Here is a 12,921-nt window from a genome sequence, read left to right as displayed (position 1 = left end):
GTGACAGTTTAGAATGTTCATTGTTGTTCAGCATTGTCTTCTAGCCAATCAGAGCTGTCACTGTGAGGCTCCATCTTGCCTTGGGTCAGAACCAGGATTCTGAATCATCAAGTTAAGGCCTAACCAACTATAATGGAAAACTTCCCACCCACACAAAGCTAATCTGAAAAGGATAAATAATGAAAAGGAAACTTGAATAAGAGAAGGAAACCTGACAGGGGGGTGAAGGAGTCCGAGGGTATTTTGCAGTGATGCTAGAGCAGTTGAAGATAGGGGTCTTGTATTGAGCGCTGAGTTTTGTGAAGTTTTCTTTTTACCCCTAGAATCTCCCACATCTTCGCCATCACCTCACTGGTAAAATTACTTCCTTGATCGACTCAATCCTTTGCAGGAGGCTGAAACGAGAGAGAATGTGGTTGATCATTAGTGCAGCAGCTGTCTCTGTCTTACATTTCATGGCTGGAAGACATTCTACCCACTTTGTGAACAAGCATGTCACAGTCAGCATGCACTTGTTTCCTCTAGAGGAACGAATTACTGGCCCGATGAAATCGACTTGCAAATCTGACCAAGGCATTGTCATTCCCCTTTTTTTGTGGGGGAGCACTGTGTGTAAGTGAACTGGGATGGAATTGAGCACACAAAAGACAACCCTTTAGGTAATGTCAAGGTCCTGGCCCATGTGTGGCCAGTAGGCAACCTCGCACAAAATGTCCAATGTCGTATGAACCCCCTATGACTGGCAGTGGCTGCGTCGTGGGTGTGGTTCAAAATCAAGTTTTTGAATGAGGTAGTTACCACCCACTGGCCAGATAAGGGCTCTCCTTAGCAACAAACCGTCTTGTATCCAGAACATCTCAGAAAACTTCATCAACACCCGGAGATCCTCTTTACCGTTGTAATCCAACTCTGTTAGAGGAAAACTCACAGGGTTTTCAATATGTCGATAGAGCTTTCCAATGATCGGGTCCTCTTTCTGTGCCATGATCAAATCTGCATCCAGGTATCTTTACTGCACTGGGCAGTCGAGAGTTCCCTATGCACACAAGTTTGTGACCTAGTGACAGCAGCAACTTGGATTTCCTCCAGCAGGGATTCCGTTTCTATGAAATTCCCCTGCAGAACTCTAGTTTTAGCCAGATGGTCAGCCAGGTCATTCCCAGTCTTATCTGGCCCCTCTATTTTGGAATAACCCCTTATTTTCTTCCAATAGATGGTCATCTCATTGGAGGTTACCAGATTATCAATTGACTGGATCAGTTTGGCTTGCGTTAATGGCTTGTTGTTGGCACAAAGCGGGCCTTGATTCTTCCATTTAATCAGGTGCTCCACGAACCCCCATTCCTGCCATAATTCGAGTCAGTGGTTTTGACCAGTTCTTTGAGTCGATGGTTCACTGCAGTGCGGATGGCTTGATACACGCCATCAACTCTGGGACCTGACTATTTTGGGGTCCTATTTTGTAACCAGTAGAGGGTTCTGGGGTATCATTCACCCAGGCATTCTCAATGCCAGTCACTAGTTCTTTTTCTACATTGTTATCAACATCACCCATCCACATAGACTGTAGATATCGCCTGACATATGTCTTCTGCGTAGACCTTGTGTGGGGAAGTTAAGTACGCCTCAATGTTGGTGTTGGTCATTAGACTTTTATCCTCGAGACAATTTTCTTTAACACCGTCATGCAAGTCCACCAACCCTTGCGCTAGAGGACTCTTCTTATTTTGGCCATATATGACCTCCACAGGAAAGCCTTGCATGGACAGAATATGTAATTACTAACGTTCCCCGAATGGATTCTGTCACTTTGTAGATATTGCAAGGGTTGGTGGGGAGTCTTGACAATGATGTGCTCCCCTGGATGAATGGGCAGTAATTTTTAAATTCCCACACCTTTGCCAGAAGTGCCTTCTGGCAGTCATTGAATTTTTACTCCACAGAGGACAAAGTCTTGCTCGCGAATGAGATGAATTTGTTAACCATGTCATGCTTTTGATACAGCACCGCTGTTAGGCAAATATCTGAGAACCCCATCTCCAAGAAGAATTCCTTGTTCTTTATGGGGTAAACCAGCAAAGGAGCCTGAGAAAGGCTTCTTTTCAGTTGTTTAACTGCCTCGGCTTGTTCCTGACTCCATTCCCTCTTGACTCCGGCCTTTCATAAATGGAACAAGGGTCGAGTGACCTTTGGATAGTCTTCAATTAACTTTAGACTATAATTAGTGATTCCAAGAAGGCTTCTTAATTCTCGCAGTATAGTAGGGTCTTTTAATTTCAACAAGGCTTCCACCTCCACCTCCGAGGGAAAGAAGGCATGACTCGCCCCTTTGGACCCACGTGTCTCCGGTGGGGGGCAGGCTTGCTCTCCATACACATTTCTGGTGCCAGAATTCTGCAGACCCATGGATCATCTCTGTAGTATCCACGGGGTACTGCCTTCCTATCCCAGCCTCTCCTCCTCCTCCCTTCTGCTCCCACAGGTTGGGACAGCAACTCTTTTGGCGGAGATCCGGTCGCTCGTAGAGAGGCAGGCAGTGGAGGAAGTCCCAGCCTCCCATCGAGGCTTTGGATTTTCGCCATTCAGAAGAAGAACCAGGCAGGCCTGAGAGTTGTGCTGGACCTTTCCACCCTCAACCTCTCCTTACCCCTGGATCTGAAGGACACGTACCTACACGTACCGATTTGTCAGCCCCATCGTTCTTTCCTACGGTTCAGGATCATGGGCTACCATTTTCCATACAAGCTCCTTCCTTTTGGTCTTAACTCGGCCCCCAGGGTCTTTACCAGACTCATGAATGCTGTGGCGGCTCTCCTCAGAGCGCAGGGTCTCCACATCTACCCATACCTCGACAACTGGCTCGTCAGGGCTACATCTCCGGAAGCGGTTCACCACTCTTCCCATGCCCTTATGAACACACTACACGATCTGGGCTTCTCGCTCAATCCAAGAAGTCAAAGCTGCAGCCCACGCAAACTCTGACCTTCCTGGGCCTCATCTGGGTCTGGGACACGTACTCCGAGAAGGTCTTCCCGTCGGAGGACAAAATCTCAGCCATCAAGAGGGCCACCACCCACTTCATCAGCACAAAGGTGACCTCAGCATGGTGGTACCAACATCTCCTGGGTCTACTTGCAGCGGTCCTATTAGCCGTTCCACACACCAGACTAAGGATGAGGAGGATTCAGCTGGACCTCGCGGCCTCATGGAACCAGGATAGGGGCTCTAAATCCGAGAGGATCATCGTCCCTCCAGCTCTCCACCCAGACCTAACATGGTGGTCCAGGGACTGCAACCTACGGACGGACAAGCCCTTTCGGCCGCCCTCCCCGCAGGCCACCATCACCACAGACTCCTCTCTAGAGGGCTGGTGAGCCACCTTGGATGGCATCTCAGTCCACGGCACCTGGACTCGACAGGTGCAGGAATACCACATCAATTGGTTGGAGCTGAACGCCATCTGGCTAGCGCTCAGTGCATTCCTACCGCTTCTCAGGGGCAAGGTTGTCCTCATCCAGACAGACAACTCGACCAGCATGTACTACGTCAACAAGCAGGGAGGCACCAGATCCCCTCCTCTGTGCAGACTGGCGATCAGCATGTAGGAGTGGGCCCTAGAAAACGGCATTTACCTCACGGTAGTCCACCTCCCGGGAGACTCCAACCTGGAAGCGGACAGGCTCAGCAGACTGGGAGCAGACAATAACGAGTAGTAGCTAAATGATCTCGTTCTACAGGAGATCTTCAACAGGTGGGGTCACGCCCAGGAGGATCTCTATGCCACCTTGCACAACAAGAAGTGTCCCCAGTTCACATCCTGGCAAGGTCAGGGCCTTGGCTTGTTGGGCAATGCATTTCACCTCCAGTGGACAGGCATGAAAGCCTACGTCTTTCCGCCCACTCCCCTGATCCACAAGGTAATTTGCAAGATCAAGGAGTCTCGCTGACTCCTCATGATTCTGATAGCTCCATGGTGGCCAGTCAGGCCATGGTTTTTGGAGCTTCTCAGCCTCTCGGAGGTGCCCCCGATTCACCTTCCGATGGGCCCAGCACATCTTCTGGCGCAGCAGGGGGCACAGTCATCCACCCTGCCCCAAGGAAACTCGCCCTCAGTGTGGTAACTGAGCAGGTCTCACAAGCCAACATGGAGATCATACAGGGTGCCATGAGCAAAGCCACCAGGGCCCAGTACAAAAGCAAATGGACCAGATTCTGCCACTGGGCAGACTCCAAAGGTTTCAATCCCTTGGCGTGCACTTTGGACGACATGCTCTCCTTTTTGGCATACCTCGCTCATTCAGGCGTGCAGGTGGATACCTGCCGCACATACCATGAAGCCATTAGGGCTTACAGGAACTCGGAGGAGGGCATTTTCTTCTCCTCCAACCCTATAGTGAAGAAACATCTGACGGGCCTCACTAGGCTCTACCCGCCCATCAAGAGACTGCACCCTGTGTGGAACCTTAACATAGTCTTGGGCGCCCTGCCGCACAAACCATTCAAGCCAATGGCATCCGTGGACATCAGGCTGGTCACTATCAAGACGGCCTTACTAGTCTCTCTGACCTCGGCTCGCAGAGTCAGCGAGATCCAGGCGCTGGTCGCCTCTGAACCATATACCACCTTTCACAAGGACAAGGTAGTCATGCGGACGCACCTGACATTTCTGCCCAAGGTTCCGTCGGTGTTCCACTTGAACGAGGAAATAGTCCTTCCTATGTTTTTTCCCGATCCCAAGGACGAAGCACAGAGGTTGCTGCACTGCCTGGATTTCAGGCGTGCCCTAAAATTTTATTTGTACAGGATCAAGGGCTTCCGCAAGTCGGACCCCCTGTTTGTCACTTTCGGAGGATCAAGACCAGGCTTTCAGGCCTCTAAGGCTTCCATATCCCACTGGATGGTCTCTGCCATCAAAGAAGCGTACGAGGGCCAGCACAAGCCACTTCCGGCCAACATGCATGCCCACGCAGTCAGGGCCAAGGCAACAGCCATCGCATTTCAGCGCCACGTCCCTTGGCAAGTCATAAGCAGGGCGGCCACTTGGGCCTCGGCTTTCTGTAAGCATTACTGTTTGGATGCCGGCTCTAGATCTGATGCAGCCTTCGGACAGGCGGTTCTCAGGAACCTATTTGCTTAAGGAGGGTCTCCTCTCCACCCTGGGGCTACATTCAGTTGTTATCGCCCATACAGTATGGAGGAAAGGGGACGGGACGTATGAGTACACCGTAGTGACTAACATACTCATAGTCCATAGTCCCCTTTCCTCCATACATCCCACCAACCTCCCCCCTAATAATACTGGTGTCATTAGGCAATGTCAAATGTATTGTCGATGCGTCAATGGGGACTGAGGTGTGGTGCCGGAGGCTGGAGTCAGGGCAACACATGCTTCCTGGGCCGTACCCCCGCACGCCTCTAAATTTAAAGGGGAAGAAGGTTTTTTCTGGTGAAAAAGGTTCTGTCTCCCGTCCCTTGTAAGGGATGCCCGAACAGTATGGAGGAAAGGGGACAATGGACTAAGAGTACGTTAGTCACTACAGTGAGTAACTTATAACTTACAATAAAACACAATGAGGTGCGGAGTGAGCGTACTAACGAGTGACCATTCCTTTAAGTTCAAGCTGAAAGGGCAAAAAAGCAATTTCACTTTATCATGCATGCATGTATGTCCATCATGAGTAGGATCAACTATGCCAAAAATGGCTAATATGCCCAAACTCGTTTTCCTTTCTGAAAATATTTGCAATAGCTCTTCATATTTCTTGTGCCATGTTTTGATAAATTTCAGTAGTAATAAATACCTGGAAAATGTAAAATTCTCTGGCTTCATATGACGAATTTACCAGGTTTCCTGGGAAGAGATATTCACGTAGGCCTGATTTCAGTCTGTTTCTAGTGACAATATTATATACACTACAGTTTAATTCTCCCCACAAACATTAACTGCAAGGCGCGAGGGTATTTTTTTGGACTTAACCATGTCATTGTCTATGGGATGTATACATATTCTCTGACATGGGGGTGAGGTGATTGATGGTAGCTCTGTGTTAAAAAAAGGCCTGTGGACTTTTGTAAGACTCGTTTTTTCACAATTGTGACGACACTCTGTAAAGTATGGTATGCAAATGTAAGGGAGCTCATCTGCCTGGCTTTTAGGAAGTAGCCAACGTGTGATGCAGGGGGCTTGTTAATGTGGAACATAGCACTGGGGAAGGTATGGGGGGATCCTAACCCCCTCTATTGTGTGGCAGAGGATGGTCACATAAACCCTGACTGTATACACTCTACTCAACAAAGAGAGCTTGAAGCTTTCTCTAGGTGGAGCCAAATTGCTGGAGAGCAAAAACAAGTGCTTTGTTCCAGAAGCAGTCGGTTTCACCCACAGTATTCTCGTACCCAAGGAGACGATTCATGAACTGCTGAAGCGTGTTAAATCTAAGCCCCAACGATATGTTTCACATGGTTACCGTGCTGTGGGTTAATCGTGAGTCATTATTTTATATATATTCCGAGGAATCCGAAGGTTTTCCAAGAGCTTTTCTGGCAGCCAGGTCGCATACCAGGGAAGGGAAGTTCTTATATTATCTTATCATTTGAAAAGGACCCCGAGTCGCTAGTAATACACATTAAAATATGAATACGAATTTTGATAAATCTCACCTGTTCAGCCCTTAATACATTAATTCCTATTGTATCTTGCATGTTTGATTTTGTTTTTTCCCCAGGAATTCTAGGGCTAGACTTCTGGCAGGGTCACGTTCTAAGACTACCAATACACTGAGGTCTAGTGCTATCTTCCTAGACATCTTTCTTGGTTAACTGGTGATTAACTGGCCCCTAAATATCTACTGTGTTTACTTAAGTGGTTACGTACATGTTTTAGGAAAATATGGGACCTTAACCGTTACTCTCATTATGCATCAATCGTAGGTTGGAAGTAGTCACACCTGTCACAGTAACATACAAGTGGAAAGGTAAACTGTTTATTCAGGCCTTGAAGTCTTTTGATGTGTCACTCTGGAAACCCTGACTGCTTTTCCTTTTTTCCCCTTACATTATCATTGTTTAAGGGCAAGCTTGTTGAAATCAGGCAGTCTAAGGTAATGCTCTGTAAAAATCCCCCCTAACTTGATTCTTACAAAAAGTGTGCCCTTTATATTTGTGGTTTCATGCGATCTGTGGAGGGAATGGATTTTCTGAAGATTGGCTGTGGGGCTAGGGCAGTGTAAGAATGTGTAATCTAACCTGGCAGCAAACACGACTTATCATAGAGTCTATACACACGAGGCAACTCAATTTTTAGTAAAAAATGTTGCTAACGGAGTGCAGCAAATGTTAACCCTTATTATGTTATTGATCTCAGTTGTATTTATTTATTTATCATTGATGTGATTTTATTTCATCTATGCCAAATGTTTTCAATGTATATAATGACATTATTTATTGTTTTTGTTTTTCTAACGTTTGAGGTTTGTAACTGTTATGCTGAACAATACATTGAAATAGATGTGCCCAAAATGTCCCTACTTTTCCTATTGGGGAGAGATATGGATATATAGAACATAACCTGCTATTGCAAATAGAATACAATATTTTTTTAAGCCTGGAAAAGTTTTGATTCCTCTAGGTCTGGCAGTGTGCTACCTGGGGTTCTGAATAATGGTATTCTGAGATGTTAGCATTTAAGCCATTTCGTTTGCTCTGGCATTGTATCGTGGACATGGGAGACGTCCACTTCCCTCCACCGACACTCCCTTATCCCGCCTGCCACTGTTCACATCTTTGTTGTCACCTCACACTTGTAGAATAGCCGTATAACAAACCTCTGTTGTATATTTCCTTTACAGGTGAGCCATCATCCTCCTGCAGCTGCCCATCATGTAATCTCCAAGCGAGGATGGACCCTGTGGCAAGAAATTACCATAGCCAGCAAGTTCAGGGGGAAATACCTCTCCATTATGCCATTGGGTAAGGAAGTAATCTCTCACATATGTGTGCTCAGCTGACTAAGCACTCAGGCAGGTTACAAATTGGTGCATTGTACTGGGAGGAATAGAGGTTACATATGTATTTTTTCCTAAAGACCAATAACAATCATTTCAAAGTGATAATATTCATTTGTTAATAAAAGAAAAGTCAGATTTCTGTAGTGAAAGTGAAGGTGGCATCACCTTGCTATATATAAACATTATCTTACCATCACTTGACAGAGGGTGTGACAGGCCAGATAATGTTCACGAAATTAATGACACACACAATGAGCCGCATTACAAGTTCGGCGGTAGCCTTGCCAGTAAAACCAGCAGGCTGCCGCCGAACTTGCAAATTTTACCGGCACCCGGGAATGGGCAATTACCGGTGCATTCTGGCCTCGACGGACCCGGTAATTTCCCATTCCCTGGCACACAAATTATTTGCTTTTGCCAGACAGACCTTTGGACTATTCTTTCTTCTTTATTTTCATGGTCAGGACTACTCCCATTAAGAAATAGGGCAAGTTAGGCATTCTTCAAACTCCATTTTTATAAATAAAGGTTTTTTGAAGCTTGTATCCTTGCGTCTCTGTCTACCTCTGAGCACCATGCCTTTCTCACAGCCCCCACAGAGATACGAGATGTACTTACTGAGCCAGATGTTTGTCTGCCACACCAACCTCCCCACCAGTGTGGTGTGTGATACCAAGACGAGAACAATGGTACAACTACCCACTGTCCATTTATGGCTGATTATTGTCCCTTAAACCAAGGTCAATCTTGTTTCCCTCAATACTCTCTTCCTTTTCAGGCAAAAATATCAGGTCAATGCAAGGTTGAATGGACATATTTATGTATTTATTTGAATTAATAAAGCGCACAAAGCGGCCCGTGGGCATTATGGCGCTGTTACAGCAGTGCTTACTTAGTTACAAAAAAAATGACAGGAGCACCGGTCTGTGGTTCTTGGTTACATTAAACCATAGCCAGACAGGCAAGAAATACGGTGACATAAGAAGGAAGGCAAAAAAGACAAGGGAAGGTGAGGGGTGATTGGGTACAATCGACTAAGCTAGGGTACACAAAACATTTGCAGATTTCATTTCATCCTATGAGGGCAGAGAGCACTGGGGGCGTGAGGAGAGAGAATCTTCTGGCGGAGCTAATTGAAGAGTTCAGTTTTAAGTGATTTGCGGAAGGCTAGGCATGTTGTCTCATTTCGGAGGGTTGTGGGGAGGGCGTTCCAATACTTGGGTGCAAGGATCATGAAACGGGCTCCTCTTACTTTGGCCCTTTTGAAGGTGGGGACTTTCAACTGGTTGGCGAGGTGTGACCTTATGGGTCTGGCTGATGTTGCTCTGGTGATTTTCTGCGTGGAAGACATATGTGTGTTAAGGACAGCGTCTTGAAGAGTATTCAGTCCTTGACTGGCAGCCAGTGTGCCTTTTGTCTGGCTTTGGTGATGTGCTCTCTTTTGGGGATACTGAGGGCAGCTCTGTGCACATTATTTTGAATCACTTGGAGTCGGTTCAGATTTTTGGAGGACGTGCCGGCAAATAAGACATTACAATAGTCTAATTTGGCTCCAACGGTGGCTCTGGCGATCGAGAAGCATTTTGAGGCGGATAAGTAGGGTTTGACCGCAATTATTAGTTTCGTCGTGAAGGCCGCTGAGGTAGCAAAGGCGCTGACCTGGCGCGTCATTGAGAGCGTCGAGTCAATATACACCCCAAGGGTTTTGTCTGCTGCTGAAACCAACATTTGGGAATTGTCAATCGCTGAATCAGTTGTACTGTTTGTCTAGTATGTTGAGCGTTTCTTTGGTGCCTACTATGAGGAGCTCTGTTTTATCCCCATTGAGGCATAGGCAATTGTCTGGCATACATGCTTGAATGGTGGAGTAGATTTTACCTAACTCTTCCACATCTGTTTCATAGGAGCCAGTGATGGGGATGAGCACTTGGGTATCATCGGCATAATTCGTGAAAGGAGGTTACCCAAGCTTCTTGAGAGAATTGGGCTGTATTGGTGAGTTGTCTGCAGAGGGTCAAGTGGTCCACCAAGTCAAATGCAGCAGACAGGTCGAGAAGGAGGACCTTTACATAGGGAACAGCATGATCCCTCTTGCAGGCCATTGAATTCAGTTTACAAGAATATAAATTGTAGGCTGGAGTTTTCCCCCACCTGTATACTCTCCTGACCAGCATGTATCTTGAATATGAGATCAAAGAAAAATATAGCATTTATTAGATTTAGTTAATGTTTCTGTTTTATTAGTTTATTTCAAAATCTTTTAACAAAACCAGTATCTACATCCTTCAACATTCTATTCCAATACATTAAAAGAAAAAAAGAAAAAACATCAATGAGAATAAAATGTATGACGCAATCAAGAAGAATTTAGGAAACCGAAAAAAGGGGAGAATGTGGAGAGCAAACAGGGGAAAACGAAAGAAAAAAAACCCAGAATACCAAGAGGGGAGGAGGTGAAAAGTACATTTTATAGTAGTCCTATTTCTATTGTTCTACTGCTTTCCATTTCATCCCTTCTCATCCTTTACATTCGGTCTTAGCACTAATCATTCAAGATTTTACATTGAAAAAAGTTCCTTCAAAAACCCTATCACTGCGAATATGAATGAGAAATTTTCAGCTAGAAGGATCAGATTCCACCAATCATCTGCCGATAAAGTTTTTGTCTTCTCTATGAATTTTCCCAAATTGTACATTCTTCTGGTTGTAAGTCCTATACATAAAATTAGCAGATGTTTCAAGGTTTCAACCTCCCCTTCCTTTGAGCAGTAGCTACAAGAACTGAATTGTCTATCCAGTTGTTTTCGGACAACCATGATCTCTCTACTAGGGTAGAGGTTCAAGCGCAGTCTCATGAAAGCATCCCTATACACAGAACTGGGAAATGTCCTCAAATAACTGGGGGATAGTTTCTATAGATCTGCATTCTCCTAGAATGTTCTTCATCAGGGGTAACTGGTTTCTTTTGTCTTGCACCAGAATCCAGTCCAGCTGTTTTAGTTTTCTTTTCACAGCCATAGGGTTCTCCAAAAGGAGTTCCACCAAACAGTCTATCCCCATCAGACTATGAGTGCATTTTTCTTTTCAGTTGTCCAATCGGCCAGCACTTATTGTTGGAGGTCTATTTCCCAAAATAGTTAGTTGGGGTGCAGAGTCGGCCCTAAGGGCTTTTCTGAATAGGCTCAATGACTTCCAAAGTGACAGAGTATAACGATTGTAGCCCCAATTCAAAACGAATACATGATATTGTACATGATATCGGGAGACTCCATGGAAGTCGAAGAATGTTCTTCCAAAAAGAACCTTCGAGAACATCCCATTTATGTCAAGGTAGATTAAAACCTGCTTCTGCTCCATAGGAAAGTGTAGGGCACGCTTACAGATTATATGGTACATTTTCCAAACCTTCAGTGAAGAATCATCCCTTGAGCCGCCAAATTGTTAACCTTAGGTTTTTGCTGCGCAGCCCATGGTGATTCTACCAGGCTTTGGGTAGCCAATGTTCCCAAGTAGAGACTATAGAAAGTTCATTCTAATTGCTCTTTCCCAATGAACCATTTCCATTTTTGGTTTTGTTTCCCCTTGTTGGAATTAAAGATCATTATTTTTCACTTTTTGACATTTAGTCTTATGTCATTTCCATTTAAAAAAAACCTGAAGGGCATTTAGTCTCTGCTGCAGGCCAATAGTGGTTTTGTCAATTAGGATAAGATCATCCGCATAGATGATCCAAGGAACTGGATCCCCATTTTTATTAGAGGACAAGCTCTTACAGAGGCTTGGGATGCGGCCTGGTCTGATAAGTATAAATTAAATAGAATTGGTGAAAGAGAGCACCCTTGTTTTAGGCCCTGATAGGTCTTGATGTTTTCTGATAGAGAACACAATGGTTTCAACCTAACCTGCATAGATGTTCCCATAAATAAAGCTCTCATGGCCTCTACCAGATGAGGGGGGCAATCCCATTTTCTCAGCTTTATCCATAATAGTTCCTTATTGACACTACCATAGGCTTGTTCCAAACCTATAAATACTATGAATAATTTATCTTTCTCTTTTGCCGTTTGATATTTCAAAAGATTCAGCAGAAAAAAAAAGTTTAAAGAGATGCCTATTTCCTTAACAAATACCCGTCTGTATGGGGTCTTGGCTGCCCTACTCTTTGGCCCAGTTCGTTAAATGTTTGAGAATGATTGATGCAAAGACTTTCCCCAGAGTATCCAATAGGGCAATTGGCCGATAGTTCTTGGGCTCAGATCTTAGCCCCTTTTTAAAAATAGGTAAAATTAGGGCTTTCTTTCACGATGGAGGGACTCTACCTTCTTTCATTATCTGTGTGAAAAGCAGATAGATGAAATCTGCCCATTCCACTGGAGCCTGCTATAGGACAATATTCGTCAGCCGGCCGGGAGCTCTCGAGTTGCTTAATTTGGAAATTACGTCCAAGATGTCATGTTTGTCCATATCTCAGGACCAGGCGGCAGAATTAATTATTTCCTGTTCCTTGGATATGCTTTTGTTATGAGCAAAATGGCACCCAAAATGTTCCACCCATTGGTGCTCTTCTACCATGGTTGATTGAAGCGCTTCCTGTGTGGTACCGAATGTATTAATACATTCCCACATAAGGCGGGAATTTTTCTTGCAGAGGACTTTCAACATTTCCTCTCCTTCTTGCATATGTACTGATCTAAAACTCTTTAACCAGTTTTTATATTGTTGCTTGCGTTTCCTTTTATTGGAAGCCTGTGTTATCTGAGAGGTAGATGTGGGAGCGTTCATGTCGACTCTAAATTTTTTCCACTCTTCTACTAGCTTTTGATTGAACCTATGTTTTGGGAAAAAGTCTGGTCTAGTTCCACTTTTGTTAGTTTGATGGTATTTAGCTACAAGGGGCACATAGTCTATGATCATA

At 45.1% G+C, this 12,921-nt stretch overlaps 1 protein-coding gene across 6 annotated transcripts in view; it reads left to right on the top strand.

Moving 5' to 3' along the window:
* OSBP2 (oxysterol binding protein 2) overlaps positions 1–12,921 on the top strand; it is a 2,072,116-nt gene that overhangs the window by 1,771,649 nt on the left and 287,546 nt on the right. For all 6 annotated transcript variants that reach the window (XM_069619135.1, XM_069619136.1, XM_069619134.1 and 3 more), the window contains one exon: positions 7,848–7,968. In XM_069619135.1, coding sequence (XP_069475236.1) covers positions 7,848–7,968 — 121 coding nt within the window. The remainder of the gene's footprint in view (positions 1–7,847; positions 7,969–12,921) is intronic.

Source organism: Ambystoma mexicanum, chromosome 10 (assembly GCF_040938575.1).
Source record: "Ambystoma mexicanum isolate Mex_15411 chromosome 10, UKY_AmexF1_1, whole genome shotgun sequence".
Taxonomy (NCBI): domain Eukaryota; kingdom Metazoa; phylum Chordata; class Amphibia; order Caudata; family Ambystomatidae; genus Ambystoma; species Ambystoma mexicanum.
Note: the sequence above shows the minus strand (reverse complement) of the source record. Positions and strands in the feature narration are given on the sequence as shown.